Genomic DNA, 17401 nt, shown 5'->3' with positions numbered 1-17401 from the left:
CTGGAACTGGATTAACAGGTAGTCATGAGCCACGGTGAGGGTGCTGGGAATCGAACCAAGGTCCTCTGCCAAAGTAGAGCATGCCTTTAACCACCGAGTCAGCTCTCCCGGCCCCCTGAGGGTGATCCTGGAGAAGAAAGAGGAACTGACTGGAAAGGACAGTAGCTTGCTCCATGGATTTTCCAAGTCTAATGTTTGGACCAAGTGAAGGCTGCAGTGTGTGGATTTGTGGTTACTATGGGGTTGCTTTCTAAGAATGAGATGTATCTTAAGAAGAAGCAAGTGGGCTTTAGAGGGGATGAGGTGCTGGGATGCTCAGGAGAGTGAGTCCTGGCTGGAGAGGCTTGCAAAGAAGGTTGGGCATTCTATCGGTGGCTTAGATTGGTCACCCTCGAGGACTCCGAGGCCTCGAGATGACATAGACAAGTCGTTCTGTAATTACTGCATCAGCTGGCGTTCTGCAAGGTGGTACTGGGAAACAAATCCCAAGTCCTTATCATTACAGAAACAATGACGTCAGCACTGAAGGATTGATTTAGTCTCAAGGAAGGTGATCAAAAAAGACCTCAAACTCCATACTTTACATTCTAGGAAGTACTCGAAGCAGGGAACTTGACGGAGTTCAACACGAAGGCGGCGACGATGGCATGATAAACAAAAAAGCTAAAACATGACAAGCAACACACTATTTTTTTTAATCATTGTTCCAAAGAAATCAAAATTTCAGCCACTCGAAATTTAGAAAAGGAAAATTATTTGCAATTTCACTAATGGTTACTCACTAATTTGTTACATTGTAGCAAAAAACAAAAGTAGGGCGCAGCGTACAAACCAAACATGAATGTAGAAAGTGCTAGAACAAGATGAACTTGATCTCTGACTTCTAGAAAGGTCTTCCAAGGTTCATGTGTTTTACTTGAATCAGCAAGTGTTTCCCTGAGCGTTGGTGATTATGTTTGTCGTAATGCTAACTAGAGAGGAAGGTAAGAAGCACGTTCTATGGTCCTTGGCCATCAGTAGTTTATGATCTAGCTATGCCTGATTATAAAGATACACTTACTAATTCTAAGACCTTAAAGCAATAATCACCTTTGAGAGCCAAGCATCATGACTGTTCAATAATCCTGCCGTCACTCGCAACAGCTTTGGCGTCTCCTCTACTGAGACTGTAACTCAAGTACCGAGTTTAGACACCAGAGTTATTCACCAAGGTTGCTTCTTGCCGACTTCTAATCATCTGAGAATGTCAAATCCACCCTGAGAGCCAACTGATAGCCATGCCTGATGACCTTTGGATGGAAGATCTGTGGCATTACTAGGCAGAGAGTTAGTGTATGAGGGGTGGGGGTGGGGCATGGGGTCCGGATGCCTCTGCATCTCCACCGCATCTAGTGGGCATGCTCAGGAGTGATGTGTCACTCGATCGGAAGGGACGGCAGCTCATCGATGCTCAACAGCCAGAAGAACGGGTTGGGCTGAGGACAGCAGCCAGGAAGGTTCGAGATGGGGCTTGAGGCCGTCTCCTCCTTTCTGTCACTTCAGAGGTCTCTTTCATGGCTTCTCAAGCATCCGGCTTTGATAGGGAAGGACAGAAAGGTCTTCCCGAAGCTGGCAACAGAGTCTCCCAGTATTCCCGTCTAGCCCTGGGGGTGGGAAATACGCACCATTAGGATAAAAATCCAAACTCATTTACAAATTCTGTGTGTGCGTTTGTGTGCGTTCATGTGTGTGCACACGTGTGTGTGTGTGTGTGTGTGTGTGTGTGACAGAGAAGAAAGGGAGAGAGGGAGGGAGGGAGAGGGGGAGGGGAGAGATATCAGACTAAGGTAGAATTTTTATTTCATCATACAGCCAGAAGAACTCTATATATTTCTGCCAGTAGCTTTTTCACAACTGTGCATGTGGTAAGTATGTGTACGTGTGTGTATTTATGTTCATGAGCACATGTATGTGTGTGTATGTGTGTGTGCACACTCAGAGGCCAGCTAACTTCCTCAGTTGTTTTGTACCTTATCTTTTGAGACAGGGCCTTTTATAAAATGCTCACGAGTTTAGCTAATTTTGCTACCCAGTGGTGCCAGTCTCCCCGGCACCAAGATGAAGACTGCAGATGTGTGCCACTGTGCTTGGCTTTTCATCTGGGTTCTGGGGTCTGAACTCAGGCCCTCACTCCTTTCATAGCAAACCAGTTACTGACTGAGCCATCTCCCTAGGCCTGTTTCTGTGTGAAGATATGTCTCCGTTCCTCCTTGCCTACATAAGGCACCTTCTCATTGGTTAAAATAAAAAAAAAAAATTATGGCCTATAGCAAAAGGCAGAATTGTAAGGGGACATCGGCAGAGGGAGAAACTCTGGGAAAGAGTTAGAGATGGAAGATTGACCAACAAAACAAAGTTGGACTTAGGAAACTGAGAAGAGGTAACCAGCCATGTGGTGGAACTTAGATCAGTATAAACAGGATGAGTTGGGAACAAGCTTATCTTAAGACTTAGGCATAAAGAAACAAATTTAGTCTCCAGGACATTGTTCAGGGCAAGGGCAGGCATAGAAAAGCCCAGATGGTTACATTTCCATAGTTTTATCTTCTTACTGGTCACCAGGCTTCTGACCACCCTTCAGAAACAATGTATTTCACTTATAGAAGTTATTATTCTTAGTGTCCTGATGTTGCTGTTACATTTCATTCTAAAGTATCCAGCAAAGTCTTCCCAACTCTACTCAGAACTTTAGTGAATCAAGCAGCTGTGGAGACCATTTTAAATTTAAGAGAAAAGGAATAACTCTGCTACGAAGTAACCAAGAACAGAGTGCAAATGATTGTTTCTTTTGAGACAAAAGCGAAAAGAGAGCAGGTTCCTGGGCCTGGACTTTCCTGGGCCCGGACTTTTCCTGGGCCCCCGCTTTGCTGTTATATGTATTCTTTTTTTTTTTTCCCCGGAGCTGGGGACCGAACCCAGGGCCTTGCGTTTGCTAGGCAAGCGCTCTACCACTGAGCTAAATCCCCAACCCCTGTTATATGTATTCTTACAGTCTTCCTTGCTTTACTTAGGAAACTTAGGAGAAAGGTCAATGCTTATTTATGATGGAATCCCAGAACTCGTGGTTTACAATGGCCCCTGTGGATCACGACTTCCTACAGACGTTAGTTGATTGGAAAGTACAGGGTGCAGGGCACACTTTGATCTTTAGACTAATGTTTTCATTTCCCTGGCTCCTTACTTTTCAGGATGCACAGGTGACGGCAGCTAAAATAGGCAACTTTCACTTATTTAAACCTGCAATCATCTCCAAAGCAGCCTTCCCTTGTCGCTGGATTACATTTGCATTCAGCACGTTTTTTATGAATCCTGCCTGTGAGAAACATCGTCTCCGACAGACACCTGCAGAAACGTTTGGCAATGATTTCTTCCAATTTCACCAAGATGGTCAAAGAAGATGTATTTACTACACCACGTCATTGAGTAAGGGTAGTCTGTGAGAAGGTAGCTCAAGGCACGGCCAGTGTCTAGAAAATGGAAAGGGGGTAGCACTGGATCGACAGATAGGGAAAGAGAGAGAATGAACAGATGCGTAGTGAGCCAAACACTACGCAGACCCCGAGAGAAGCACCTTTAATAATAAAGTGGTTGTAAGAAACAGCATAACTTAGACTCTGGAGAAGATGAAGATGTGACTTTTCTTTTAAACCATGAAAAGTTAGTTAGAAATTCCCAGATAGCCAGATGCCATACAAGCACAAAGAATGCCAGTCCGATCATAAAGTTAATTTACATCTCTCAAGCATTTGGACGATCCATGACGTATAAGAGAGGAGAATCCACCACACCCCAGTGCTAGGAACATTGATTTCCCTTCACAAGGCTCACGGTGTGCACAGTGAGACTGTTGCTTGTAGAGCGACTGCAGTGATACTGTTAATGCCATTCTCTGGCTGTGTGTTTTTAGAGGAAACCTACAGATAAAAAGCACGGAAGACTTAACTGTGATTATAGACTAGGACATAGTCTCTAAGTGTGAATACATGTTAATGCTATAACTTGAAGCGGCTGAAGAATGCGGCCAGGGAGATCGCCTAGTCAGAAAGTGCTTGCTATACAAGCCTGAGAACCTGAGTTCATGCCTCAGCTCCCACAGAAGCCAAGTGAGGCGGTGTGAGCTTGCAATTCCAGTGCTAAAAGGCAGAGACAGGCAGCTCACTAGCCAATCACAGCATAATCTGATTGGCAAACTACCATAAGTGCCCATGAGAAACTCTGTCTCAGAAAACCAAGGTGGATGGCTCTTGAAGAACAACACCTGAGGTTGTTCTATGGTTCCACAAGCACCAGAGTATTCTTCTTACACACACACATACACACACACACACACACACACACACACACACACACACACTGAGAAGTTAGAAGAAAGGGGCTTAAATATTTTTGCCACAGAGACATGACAATTATTGGAGGAGATACAATTGCATTTTGGTTTATCCTGACTTGTGTACATGCGTGTCAAATATGTACAAGTATAGTGACATCTGTAAATATATATAATTTTTGTATCCATTAAAAATGTATTTTGAAGCGTTGGGTCTTTTGTGTGTGGGGAGGGGGTAATTAAGTCACAAGGGTGGAGCCCTAGTGAATGGGATTAGTACCCTTATCAAAGAGGCTCCAGAGAGCCTGCCTTGACCCTTCTATTATGAAAGTCCCCAGCAGAAAGTAACTCCCTTTGAGAAAGTGGGACCTTCATCAAATACTTCATCTACTGGCAGCTTGATTTGAACTTCAGAACTCTACGAGAACCACATTTTGAGGGTTTGTTTTGAGACAGGCTCTCATTGTGTAGCAGTGGCCAGACCAGGCTGGGTTTGAACACAGAGAGAATCTGCATGCCTTTGTTTCATGAGAGCTTTGATTAAAGGTAGGGTCACCACTCCCCACTCCTGGTTCTAAATGTTTATGAGACACCCAGTTGATGGAATTTTGTTAGTCTGAGCTGACCAGGCCTCCCCTGGGAATGGGGTAGGGCAGCTTGCTGGCTTTCCTTGTGTTTCACCTTGGCCCTCCTTGGGTTCTCATGCCTTGCACACGCATGTGTTTGAAGCAACACATAGAATGAGATAGAGAGGAATTCCAAGTGCAACTTAAAGGCAGCCCCACCTTGCTCTGATCCAGGGTTTGGTGTGCATGTCCAAACCACTTCCCCAGCTACCATGTTTTTCTGAAGCTGGTGGCAAAAATCCCCTTTCTGGGGCGAGCTCCTCTGCAATGGCCCTGATGTGGTAGGGCTCAAATCCGCAGCAGCCGCCAATGTACCTGACCCCCAGGTTGTAGGCCTCTCTGGCGTATTTTTGAATATCCCATCTGGTGGCAACTCTTGGCTCCAGGCCTGTAATACAATGATTTGGATATTTCTGTTACCACCTCTGTTGTGGTTTAATGTGAATGCCCCCTGTGGGCTCCTGTGTTTGAAAACAATGTCCCCAGCTGTGGAGCATTGGGAATGTTGTGAAATCTTTAGAGGGAGAGTATGGCTGGAGGTCATCTTAGACAACCCACTCCTGTTTTCATTCAGTCTCCTGGCTGTGGAGGTAACAGTGACCCGCAACCCCACACTCCTACAACCATACCTCCCCACTGTGATGGACCTCATCCCCTCGAACTCTGAGCCTCCCTAAAGTTGCTTCTGGTCAGGTATTTGGTGAAAACAGAAGACTGACTTATGCAGCCCCATTTTTCAAATGGCAGGCTCTTGACTGGTTGGGCTTTTTCTCCATCTCACCCTCCCCACCGCACCCTCCCCATACACATCCCAGTTTTTGTTTTTTTTTAACTAATTTAAATGCTAGAAAGATTATGCATTCTTTAGGTAGCTTCTGTTTGGTTAACACTGAAAGTTCTTTCCTTACATAGCCTTATGTTATAAAATCATATCACCTTAATCACAATAAGAAGTGTAAGGGACTTTCTGTGCGCCCCAACTTACCGAAAGGATATTCAGGAAGGTCCACAAACCCTCCCTTGCCACAGTCCGGTGTGTGGAAACCCAAGCACTGGACCATAAGGTGAGCTTGCAGGCCGGCATCCCTGAGGCCCTCCTTCATGAGCTTCATGGTCTGTAAGCTGGTCCAGGGCCCAAACCGGCAGTTTACCCCAATGATGTTCGCCCCTGTGCAAGGCAAGGAAGAACTATTAAAACTTGTGGTGCATTCCTCTGCTCGGTCATTCTTTTTGTAACAGTTAGAAGCCATGCTGGTTGTGGTGCCTGTACAGCATCAGAGAACAGGGCGGTCTGTGTAGGCTACAGTGATTAGAAGTAATTTCATTTCATTTCAAGCCAATAGTCATCAGTCAATCAATCAATCGTCAATCAATCAATCAATCTTAGAAGCCAGCTTAGAAATTAGCTACACTAGGATTTATACACAAGACTCTTCCTTTTTGTTCTTTTATTTCTCTGGCAATATTAAGTGAACTTTCTGCACTTCCCACGCAGCCACTTCACTGCCCGCCTGGACACAGGACGCTCAGGCCACTTTACCTGCACGAGACAGTCTCACCGCACACTCTCCCGGTGTCACGCCGTGCATGTCCCCCTCTGGGCCGATGCACATGGTCACAGCCACAGGTGCCCCCACCTCTCTCAAGACTTCCACAGCCCACACGGCTTCTTCCACATGCTCAAAATACTACGAGATAGCACGTTTTAAAATCGGCCTCAGGTTAAAGGCAAATCCCAAAATGCTGTAAAACTGTTATAAAAATGACCAAATACTTAGTGTGTGATACAGCTTTTGGAGAGGCGTGTCTCCAACAGATTACGTGAACAATGGCTTTCTGAGTAAACATCCGAATTCCTTCAATCAGGATATCTGGAGTTTTATCTGGGGGGTATTTGGTGACACTGTAACTGTTAGTAAAACAAAAGCCTATCATTTTAAAGGTTGACTTTAAAAGACAGTTATATATTTAAAATGAAAAGTGTGAAGGAACAAACACTGTTGTTACCAGAAACCCAATGAGCTTGTACCACAGAACCACCTATGAGTAAACATTTATTTTACTTATTGATTTGGGGATCATCTTTTATGAAATTGGGGTTAGCACTGAAAAACCTATCTTATCGTGTATTATGCTTCACGGTGTTTTTATAACATTTCTGGTTAGGATTCTTAGGAGGTCCATAAAGCACAAAGGGAGAAGTGGAAACATGTTCCCAGAAAATTAGACTATGGAGCATGAGATGGGGTTACCACCGATGTCCTTGCTGGTGGTGGCTACTGTGGTTTGTCTGGTGAACCCATGTCAGCTGTAGGGGTGCTTTCCAGGAGCCACCTTTGGTGCCACCATTAAAAGGGTGACCTGAAGTAACTGGACAAGAGCCAGCAGTAACCTCCCTGTGTCTTCACTTGTCTGTTTTTGTTTTTCTAGACGGGGTTTCTTTGTATAGTCCTTGGCTATCCTGGAACTTTCTCTGTGGATTGGGCTGGCTTTGAACTCTGAGATCTGCTTTCCTCTGCCTCCCCAGTGCTGGGACTAAAGGCGTGTGTCACCACACCAGGTTTCTTTCTTTACTCTTGAAAGAAATTCTACAGACTCCCATGGAGGAAAGCGATAATCAGGCCAGGCTCTGAAAACAGAGGCACTATGTTCCCACCCAACAGGAGAGCGAGGTTCTAAGAATGCGTTTCCTAGGATCTATAGTGAGGCACAGACAGCCCTGGGCCTTAAGCTGGTTTGAACTGGCACACGGAGTGATGGAGAAATGGCTTAATAACAGGCAGGAAGAACTGCATTGGCAAATCAGGAAGAGAAGGGAGAGAGTCCTTCATGCTCAGTCTGAGACCAGTTGTTACGGCATGATATGGAGTGTCCTCCAATAGGTTCACGTTGTGAAGGCTTGGAATTCAGTTGGTGGAGCCAAGACTGAGGAAGGATTGGACCACAAGGGCTGTGACTTCATCAGTGCTTTTAGATGTGGGTGGATTCATAATTTGACAGCATCTTTGGGCAATAGGAGGAGGTGGGGTCTTGTGGGAGGAAGTAGATACTGGAAATGTCCCTTTGAAGGCCATCTTGCCTTTGATTCCTTCCTTCTGCCCCCTCCTTTTCCTGGTTGCTCAGCCTTACTCTGCCACACCCTCCTCCATCCTCTTCTGCCTAACTATGTGACCTAGAGCCAGCTGGCCCAGGACTGCACCTCCAAAACCACGAGCCCAAAGGATTCTTTTCTTAAGTTTTCTTTTGTCTCAGCAGCAACAGTAACAATAAAAATGTGACATAATGTATCTGTTCTTTCCTTTAAATTGCCATTTATATGTGCTAGACCCAGGAGTAACAGAAAAGCATTGAAAAAGGCGAAAGGAGAAGGCAGTTCCTCGGTGCCGAGTATCGCTAGTGAGCCCTGGTGGACTTGAGCAGCCATCTTCCTGCTAGACATGGCTCCCCGATTCTCTCCACCTCTCCCCATGCTTTCCAGCCTGGCTTCTGTGGGAAAGGGTATATCCTAAGCCTCTGTCCTCTTCTTTTTCTCACCTTATTGTCTCCCAGGTCAGTTACTGCAACCATTTAAACCTCAAAAGCAAACCCCACAGAGAGGCATGGCACAGGTCTATCCCTTGCCTCACAGAGTACCCACCATGCAGATGGCAGAGTGTTCCCTGGACCATAGTGTGTTAACCTAAACCACTGAGCGTCCACACAGAGAAAATGAAGGCACAGGGCAACCCAGTCCAGTCCCTCTAAGACCAGTCTTACCTCTGCAATCAGGAAGTCCACATGTTTCCTGGCAAAAACACCTAGCTGTAGTCGGAAAATGTTTTTAATTCTAGTTTCATCCTTGTGGTACTTGTACAGTGATGTCTGGCAGATGCCCCCTGCCACCAAAGCAGCCCCTCCATCAGCCACCTCCTGGGCCAGGTCACAGGCAGCTGCATTCACAGCTTCCCACTGAGAGCAAGAGCAGAAACAGGAGCCTGGTGTTAATGTAAAACAAAACATGTCACAGAGGGAGCAAGTCAAGCCTGCAAACTGCCATTCGAGAGTTGAGCAAAGCCTCCTCTGTTACCAGTGACTCCTGTGTGAGTGGGGTGTGTGTGTGTGTGTGTGTGTGTGTGTGTGTGTGTGTGTGTGTGTGTGTGTGTATGATTATGTTCATGTGTGTGTATATCTTTCTCTGTGTATGTGTGTATGTGTGATTGTGTATGTATGACTGTGTGTATGTATGTATGTGTGACTGTGTGTATGTGTGATTGTGTGTGTAAGTGTATGTATGTATGTATGTGTGATTGTGTGTGTAAGTGTATGTATGTGTGATTATATGCATGTGTGTGTGATTGTATGTGTGATTGTGTGTGTGTGATTATGTTCATGTGTGTGTATATCTTTCTCTGTGTATGTGTGTATGTGTGACTGTGTGTATGTGTGATTGTGTGTTTAAGTGTATGTATGTATGTGTGATTGTGTATGTATGTGTGATTATGTGCATGTGTGTGATTGTATGTGTGATTGTGTGTGTGTGTGTGTGTATGCGCGCGCGCGCGTGTGTATAACATGTACTTGTGGAGGCCAGAAGTTAATACCCAGTGTCTTCTTCAATTGCCCTCTGCATTAATTTTTGAGACAGGTCTCTCACTAGGTCTGGATCTTAGGGATTTAGCTAGCTTGTCTGGCCAAGGTGCTCCAGGGATCTGCCTGCCTCCGTCCACCCCCAACCCTGATGATGAGGTTGCAGATAGATGTGTACCAAGGCACTTGGCTTTTACAATGGCTTCTGGGATCCAAACTCAGTCTTTGTGGTTATACAGCCAGTACTTTATTGACCCAGCCACCCCCTCAGCCTCAGCAGTGACTTCATAGTCCCACAACTGTTATTATCCACACTGGATTTTTAAAACATGAATTTAGACTATGAAGTTTAGTGACGACTCCTCTTCTTCTTCTTCTTCTTCTTCTTCTTCTTCTTCTTCTTCTTCTTCTTCTTCTTCTTCTTCTTCTTCTTCTTCTTCTTCTTCTTCTTCTTCTTCTTCTTCTTCTTCCCCTTTCCCTTCCCCTTCCTCTTCTGACTGTGATATGATACGGGTATTTTGCCTACTCTTATGTCTGTGTACTGTATGTGTACCTGATACCTTTGGAGGCCTGAAAAGAGCACCAGATCCCCAGATACCGGGTTTACAGACAGTTGCAAGATGCCGTGTGGGTGCTGGGAATTGAATCTGAGTCTTCTGGGAGAGCAACAAGTACTCTTAACCATTGAGTCATGCTTCAGTCCTGCCACATTGGATTTTAATGACTTTATCTGTTCTCTCTTACAGATCATGAATCTCTTCAGAAGACAGAAGAGGGCCTAAGCCTCTATCATCTTTCTACTTAGCACAGAGAACGCCATAATGACAGTGTATGGATAACCATGTAGTGGTTCCCAAGGTTACCATTTAGCAGGACCCAACATGTGGGTTTCCTGAACGAGCATGGGCATCCACAAGTCACTCATCATTAACGGTTGGCTTTGCAAATGTTTCCCCATCCTTCATTCTATCTGCTCTCCTGACAGGTCTGGACATAGCACTACCGATCTTTTCCCAGAGGTAAAGCCAATGTGCCATGCAGGGATGGTCTTCCATGAAGTCACACAGGCATAGACGGCAAAGTTTGTAAGTCAGTGCTAAGTTCACAAGGACCTCCCTTTCTCCAGAAAGACAAGGGCCGGGGCGGCGGGGGGCAAGGGTGGGGGGCAAAACAATACAAAAGGTAAAAAATGATCTAGTCAAATGTTCTTTCTTCTCCAAACACCTCTGAAGGGCTTCATCGCCTTTCCAACAGCCTGTTCTGTCTGGTCTTGTCCTCTTTTACCTAAACTGACGATATTCTGATTCACACACATGTCTGTGAGATGGTGAATTCACAGGAGTTAGATGTGATCTGGTAACAAGCTCAGAAACACAGGAGTATAACTGGTCTACTTTGCGGATTCTTTTTTCTACCACCCCTTTTCCAACTTTTCAACCCCCCCTAACACTAGATAGGAGAGAAAAATGGATAGAGGGGAAAGGGGGTGGTGTTATCATTAGACTACTTCCTACTGGTTAGAGGTGTCGAGTTCCTTGGGCAAGTTTTATCTTCATTGTCAGGATATCTAACTTCTTCTTGTTTCTTCTTTGTGTATGAGTACTTAACAAACCATAACCATGAACCAAAAATCCAACTGTCACCACAACAACCTTTCCTTTCAGGGCCCTAGCATTTAAACACCCTCTCAAAAACTCCCCAGAATTCCAAGTTGTCAGACCCTCGTGGGTCCCCTCAGTGTTTACCCCTGCTGAGTCTTGATGATGCACCTTTAAGCCTTTGTTCTTTAGAAAGGAACACCCTGGCCTTCCAGTTTGGCTATGGGTGGTAACACCTTTGATGTCAGTTCTTGGTTTCTGTTTTCCTGCTGAGAACAGACACTGGTTTTTGTTTGTTTGTTTGTTTGTTTGTTTTGTTTTGTTTTTCCATTGTGCTTCCTGGGATTTTCCACCCAGTGAATTTGGGGTATATAAACTGTGAACTTCAGTAAAGCTTTGGCATTCTCTTAGCACGAATGACCTGAGTCTGTGTTTTGTTTTTTTGTTTTGTTTTGTTTTGTTTTGTTTTTTGGTTTTTTTTGTTTTTTGTTTTTTGTTTTTCTTAAATGCCCCAGGCCTACAACCAGTTCTCAGTACTATGGCAGCCCGGGCGTTGTCAGCAAGTCACACGATAGCAGACTGTCAGCAGCTGGCAAAATCATGCTCCTGCTAGAGCACGAATCAAGTCATAGTCAGCTGCTGTGGGCCATCTGAAGTAGTCCCATTTAATCCCACACCTGTGATTAAATGAAAATACAGTCCCATAATATTTCTATGCTTTTTAAAGAAACCAATGTTCTCATGACCCAGGAGGCCATTTTCACCACCTCCCATGCACAAGAAGGCTCTGTTCCTCGTAGCTGTTCCCTACCCACACCCCAGTTACCTTGTTTTCCATTCTGTCTTCAGCAGCCGAAAAGGTGAATGTCTGCAAGACATCGGCTCCCGCTCTCAAGAATTCTGTGTGAAGCTGACGAACTGCCAAGCAGTTGGAATTTCAATTACAAATCAAACTCCAGAAGCAGATGTCCTCTGTAGCAGCTCCCACTCTCCTCTTCCCTCCCTACTAGACTGTATTTCAAACCTAGACATGCTAAAGCAACAGGTTAATGTCACTGCTGTGACAGCATGCACTGTGGAGCAGTCCAGAGGCTCCTGCTGATCTGCCTCAAGTGCAGAGACTGAGGCCTGGCTGGCTCCCTGTTCCCTCATCCCTCGTCTAGAGTCTTTTGACAAAGCAATGTGGGAAGCATGCTGCTGGCCTCTTATCACAAATGTGAGAAGAGTGAAGAAGCTCACCCAGAGGGCAGTGTGCCTGTGCATGATACCCACAACAGGCTGACTCCACAGTGAGTATGAGAGAGTCGTGTGGTAGGCAGCCCTGGCTGCCCCTGCTTTCTTTTGGAGATGTAGCTCAGTTGGTAGAGAGCTTCCTTAGATGCATAATGCCCTGGGTTTGATCCTTAGCACCCTGTAAAGCAGGTCATGCCTGGAATCTTAGCACTCAGGTGGAGGCCATTCTAGGATAAATGAGACCCTATCTTTCTGTTGGTTGTGTTCTCTACCAACAGCGAGTGTCTGAGCAAACTGGGGAAACTGCAGTGATGGCCATCGAGCTCTAAAGATGCATGGACAACCCATGGGGGTAAACTCATCTGTCCTCACAACTGGCCCACATCCCTGCCCCATGTGACAGACAAAGGAGCATGTCCTCAATGAGGTCATGGGACTTGTCTAAGGTCGCACAGCTGGTCTGGGGAGCATTACACAGGACCTTGTGAATGAAATCAGGTAGACTCAAAATGGTATTTCCAGGGTGTGTCTTGATCTCCTATTGTATTCTTTGGCTTTATTCCTCCCCACTCTAGGAAAATCAACAGAGCCAGGTAGAGTTAAAGCACCAGTGTGATGCCACCAACCAATTGCAATGGTTTCTACTTCTGACTCTGGTATTTTAATTTTTCTCCAAGTCAGGAAGATGAAGGGGAGGGTTGCTCTTTTCTTCACAGTTTGGTCCCCACAGCCTGGCTGTCTGCATCACTGATGGGGTTGGGAATGTAGCACAACCTTCAGGATGAATCTAAAGCCATTGGTGAATTTTGCTAACTTAAGAAAATCCTTAAAATAGCTACAAGGGAAATATTCAAGGAATGAAAATGGAACCATATATTCTAAACAATGCTTGTTCGAGAAGATATGAGGGAGGAAGGGAAAGAGAGAGAGAGAGAGAGAGAGAGAGAGAGAGAGAGAGAGAGAGAGAGAGAGAGAGGAGGAAACAGAGAGATAATTTCCCTTGTGCTTCAGTCCACACGACTGCCATGGCCTCTACCTCTTGGCAGTTCTGCAAGGAAAACAGTCCTTAGAAATGCTTGCCATTGTCCCCTGAATTTTCCTCATGGTGTTTAAGCCCTCGTTGCCGCAGGAACTCACCTGCACTTGGATACTCTACCACTGCTTCCGGAGTCCAAAGTCCTGCCTTCACAAAGCCTCTCTTTTCCAGACTGAAGAGAAAGCCGCCGTCCCCAACCACAACCTCCCCGCTGTTCAGACGCTCCAAGATACCCTGGGGAAGAGAACAGAGACTCACCAGGCTCTCTCCATACCCCACCTTTTCTTTTAACATCATTTGTAATTTTAGAAATGGCGGCCTTGTCATTCTGCTGAAATTATGTCTGAGAGTGTTTCAGAAGCCATGACAGCACGGTTCCTGGCCAATCCAAATCCTGTTTTGTGCAGTCAAGGAGCTCTGGGGATGTTTTTGCTCAACTAACACTTTCTGGGTCAAACTCTACTGAAAGTGCTGGTTAACCCGACAGTCACGTTAGTTTTTCATGTCCGCTCTTCCCTGACAATTATTAGGGTTTGGGGATACAATATCTTCAACTTAAACCCCCAAACCCACAAGCTCCATGGCTGTTGCACATGCACTTGTCACACCACAGGCCAATGAGTCAAGTGGAAGACATCTTGCTTCTCTTTTCCTTTCTGCCTGGAATGTCACCATGACGCATGCGTGTGCAGCCATCTTGTAGCTAAAGCACCCTTAGCTGCATTTGATGTCAGGTGGAGCCAACTGGTACTGCAGTTTTTCGTGACAGCCTAGAGTAGCCCACAGTAGTGACATGTGGCTCCCTTTTACACCAATTTGAGAATCGGGTTTAAGAGTGCACACAAACAGCCCTTGAAACTGTTACTCTGGTGTTTTAACTTCTTGCACCCAATCCTACAACTTGTATCTATAAAACATGTCATGGGTTCATCCCCTTATTGTCACAGCCACTGATTATTGAATGATCTTTACCCACCTCTTATCTGTTACTGATCTCTCCTTGTGCCTGACAACTTCAGTGTCTTCCTTCATCCACGTATCTACCTGTCCAACGGTGTCTGTTTCGCTTTGATGTGTATTGCGGGTGATGTAGTCTATCTGTCTTTACCCCTCCCACCTCTACTAGCAGATAATGAAGGAGAGTTCCTTAGTGAACTGTGGAGAGGTACCGAATAGTTCTGAAAACATCAGATGTATCGCAAGTGATAGGATCTGTGTCCTAAGAAGCAAAACCAAACTATCTCGGATCAAAAATTAACAGGCTTTAAAAAAAAAAAAAGACCATAATGCAGAGTTTGAGTGTGTCTTTGTGAGACATGATAGGTCAGACTTTCTTACCTGAAGTTCGTCCGGTATTTTCTTTAAAGACTTATGTTACGTTTTATTTGTATGCATGGGTGTTTGTGGGCATGTGCGTGGCCAGAGGGTAGCAGATCTCTGGGAACAGATTCCAGAGGGCTGTGAGGCACTAAACATGTGTGCCGGAACTGAACTCAGGTCCTCAGGAAGAGCATTGAAAGCTCTTAACCACTGCACCACCTCCCTAGCCCCTTGGCCAACATTTAAAATGGTCTGTCTTTCTTAATCATCAACAAAATAACCAGACTGTGGATGTATGAATCCAGAGCAGCCTGGGGCCCATCTTTCTTGTTGGCCCCAGCACCTTACTAATTCTAACGACAGCTTCAGGGGCTGGGAACAGGGAGAGTCCTGCCTTCTTATTCATTTCATTTTGGCAGTATACCCGTTGAGCTGAAAGTGAGGGCCTGGGGTTCTTTATACCTTCTTTCTGACTACACCAATCCGGAAGCCTCTGTATTTACCATGTGCTCTCAGAATGAGGCTGTCGATCCTTCGAGGAGGCCATGTGCCCCGAGGAGGGGGCAGACACAGAGTCAAGTTGCCTAGAACACCCACCATCTGCCTAGCTTCTCTGACCGGGCAGCTTCTGTGGTTTGAGGAATGCGGTGGAGGCAACAGCTGTTCAATTGCACAATGGCAGTCAAAGGCACTGGCGACCTGTGCCTGTCAGCGCAGGAGAGAGAGGAGTCTACTTCTCTTCCAGGTATCTATTAACAGGGCCAACATGTGATAACTGTGCAGTTTCGGGAGCAGAGTCCCCGGAGGAATGGGGACAGAAAGCTTTCAAAACCATTTTTTTTTTGGACTTTTTGTTTGTTTGTTTGAGGCAGGGTCTTACTAAGTAGCCCTGGGTAACCTGATGTAAATCAGGCTAGCCTCACACTCAGAGATCTATCAGCCCCTGCTACCTGAGTGCTGGGATTAAAGGTGTGCATCAGTACACCGGCCCCATACAAAGTGACTAGCCAGGACTGGGGGTGCAGCCTTCGATCCCAGCGCTTGGGAGCAGATGCAGGTGGATCTGTGATTGAATCCGCCTTGCAATACAGGGCATTACAGGGCATGCAGGGCTACAGAGTGAGACCCTGTCCAGAAATTAAAAAAACCTCTTGTGAAAATAAAAATCAAAAATTGAATTATGGGGCTTACTTGATGATTTAGTGAGTAAAGGTGAGGGCTGCCAAACATTGCGGTCAAGTTCAATCCCCAGCGGAGTTTAATCACCTGGGCGCCATTTAATTAGAAGGAGCGATCCAATTTCTGCAAATTGCCCTTTGACCTTTACAAGTGCGTCATAGTATGTGCACACCCATACATATACAGAACAAATAAATGCACACACAAATATAATAAAATTCATTTTGAAAGCGAATTATAAAAAACAAAGCAAAACCGAACATGCAGAATCTCAGGGGAAGGCAGCAGTGTTCTTCACATTTAAGAGAAGTCTGTTTATTAATCTCATTTTAGCTTTTGTCATTAGGGAGCATCTCTTAGGATGGTCCTCCACCGGTGGTCGGTGGTCGTCTGTCGTTGGTAATTACTGTTGCAGTTAGGGTGGATCTGAGACCTCTCAGTCCTCTCTCACTTGGAGCTGTTAATGGCTGACTAACAGCTTAGCAAGTGATTGAACCTGGACTTTATTAAGATCGTTCTCTGTAGGTCATCTCGGTTCTCAGTTTCTTAGCATTCGGAAAGCAGAGGTGGGCACGCCCCCCAGGACTCTGAATTATGTGTCCAGGTGGGCTGTAGGGGGATGGGGTGGGGGTCCCGGGAGGCCCCTCTTCCAAGTTCACACCTTTCTGGTCAGTTGACTGTCCCTGCTGGCACAAGAAGTCCTCAGTGCTGTGGGAAGCTGCCATTGGGGGAAGGGCCGGATCTGCGTGTGTCTGCTGAAGGCAACAGAGCGGACCACCATACCCACCGGTGTGAATGCTTGGTGTCCTTGCTTCATGCCGGGGCAGGTGTGAAGCCGCAGGGCCAGGTTTGATGTATTTACATCCCTGAGGGAAACTGACAGGAACACCTACCGGTGAACTTCCCACCTCCACCCCAGGGGATGCTGCCTGTGCACCCCTAAGAAAAAGGAGGGTCCGCTGAGTCCAAGACCTTGACCCCTGATCCCTCTTCTGTGAACACTGACTCTGAGCAGGTCGCCTGACTCTCGGGGCTTCAGTTTCCTCACCCGCAAATTGGGGTTACCGGCAAACGCAGTTAATTCTGAGCTGCGTAAGGGCTTCAGGAATGCTAATCCACCCGCAATCCGGTAAACTGAGGCTCTGGGTCACCCAGCCCGCTCGCCGAGAGCTAAGACCTTACGGTTTGTCAGGTAGCTGAAGCGGGATTCGAACTCTGCGAAGAAAGGAAGAAGGCAGCTTGACTGAAACTCACCTTCTTGACTCGTGGGCCTCCGGCTGGTGCCATGTCGCCGCCACTGTGCAGGCGCGGGTCCCGGTGGCACCGATCCCGGAGGCGCCGCGTAGCCGGAGCCCGCCCCTCCGTGGGAGGACCCATCCCCACCCACCCCCAACCCTACCCCACCTCCATCCCAGCTACCTCCCGCCTAAGGCCGGGATCTGTTTGTGCTCGGCTGCAACCTTGGGCTGCAACCTTG

At 46.3% G+C, this 17401-nt stretch overlaps 1 protein-coding gene across 3 annotated transcripts; it reads right to left on the bottom strand.

Annotated features, from left to right (window-relative positions):
• Positions 1-671: 671 nt before the first annotated feature.
• Bhmt2 (betaine--homocysteine S-methyltransferase 2) lies at positions 672-17251 on the bottom strand. Of its 3 annotated transcripts, none has more exons than XM_032896887.1 (8): positions 17179-17251; positions 13527-13659; positions 11983-12074; positions 8749-8940; positions 6533-6680; positions 5978-6160; positions 5152-5380; positions 672-1643 (listed from the first exon to the last, which is right to left on the bottom strand). In XM_032896887.1, exons 1-8 carry the CDS (start codon positions 17209-17211, stop codon positions 1562-1564), a joined length of 1092 nt encoding a protein of 363 aa, XP_032752778.1. In that variant the 5' UTR covers positions 17212-17251; the 3' UTR covers positions 672-1561. The 3 variants fall into 3 exon arrangements, with proteins under 3 accessions (XP_032752778.1, XP_032752777.1, XP_032752779.1); XM_032896886.1 differs by having other exon boundaries at positions 1543-1643; positions 8749-8933; positions 11943-12074; XM_032896888.1 differs by lacking the exon at positions 8749-8940 and having other exon boundaries at positions 1543-1643.
• Positions 17252-17401: the final 150 nt, after the last annotated feature.

Source organism: Rattus rattus, chromosome 3 (genome assembly GCF_011064425.1).
Source record: "Rattus rattus isolate New Zealand chromosome 3, Rrattus_CSIRO_v1, whole genome shotgun sequence".
Classification (NCBI taxonomy): Eukaryota; Metazoa; Chordata; class Mammalia; order Rodentia; family Muridae; genus Rattus; species Rattus rattus.
Note: the sequence above shows the minus strand (reverse complement) of the source record. Positions and strands in the feature narration are given on the sequence as shown.

Bases quoted from the DNA above. Each gene is read 5' to 3' on its own strand.
- Bhmt2 (XM_032896886.1), bottom strand. From the start codon at position 17,211: ATGGCACCAGCCGGAGGCCCACGAGTCAAGAAG. The intron at 6,681-8,748 runs GTAAGACTGGTC...GCTATCTCGTAG, and splicing joins TGGACTTCCTGATTGCAGAG to TATTTTGAGCATGTGGAAGA. The intron at 1,644-5,151 runs GTGGGGCTGCCT...TCCCACCCCCAG, and splicing joins AAACCCTGGATCAGAGCAAG to GGCTAGACGGGAATACTGGG.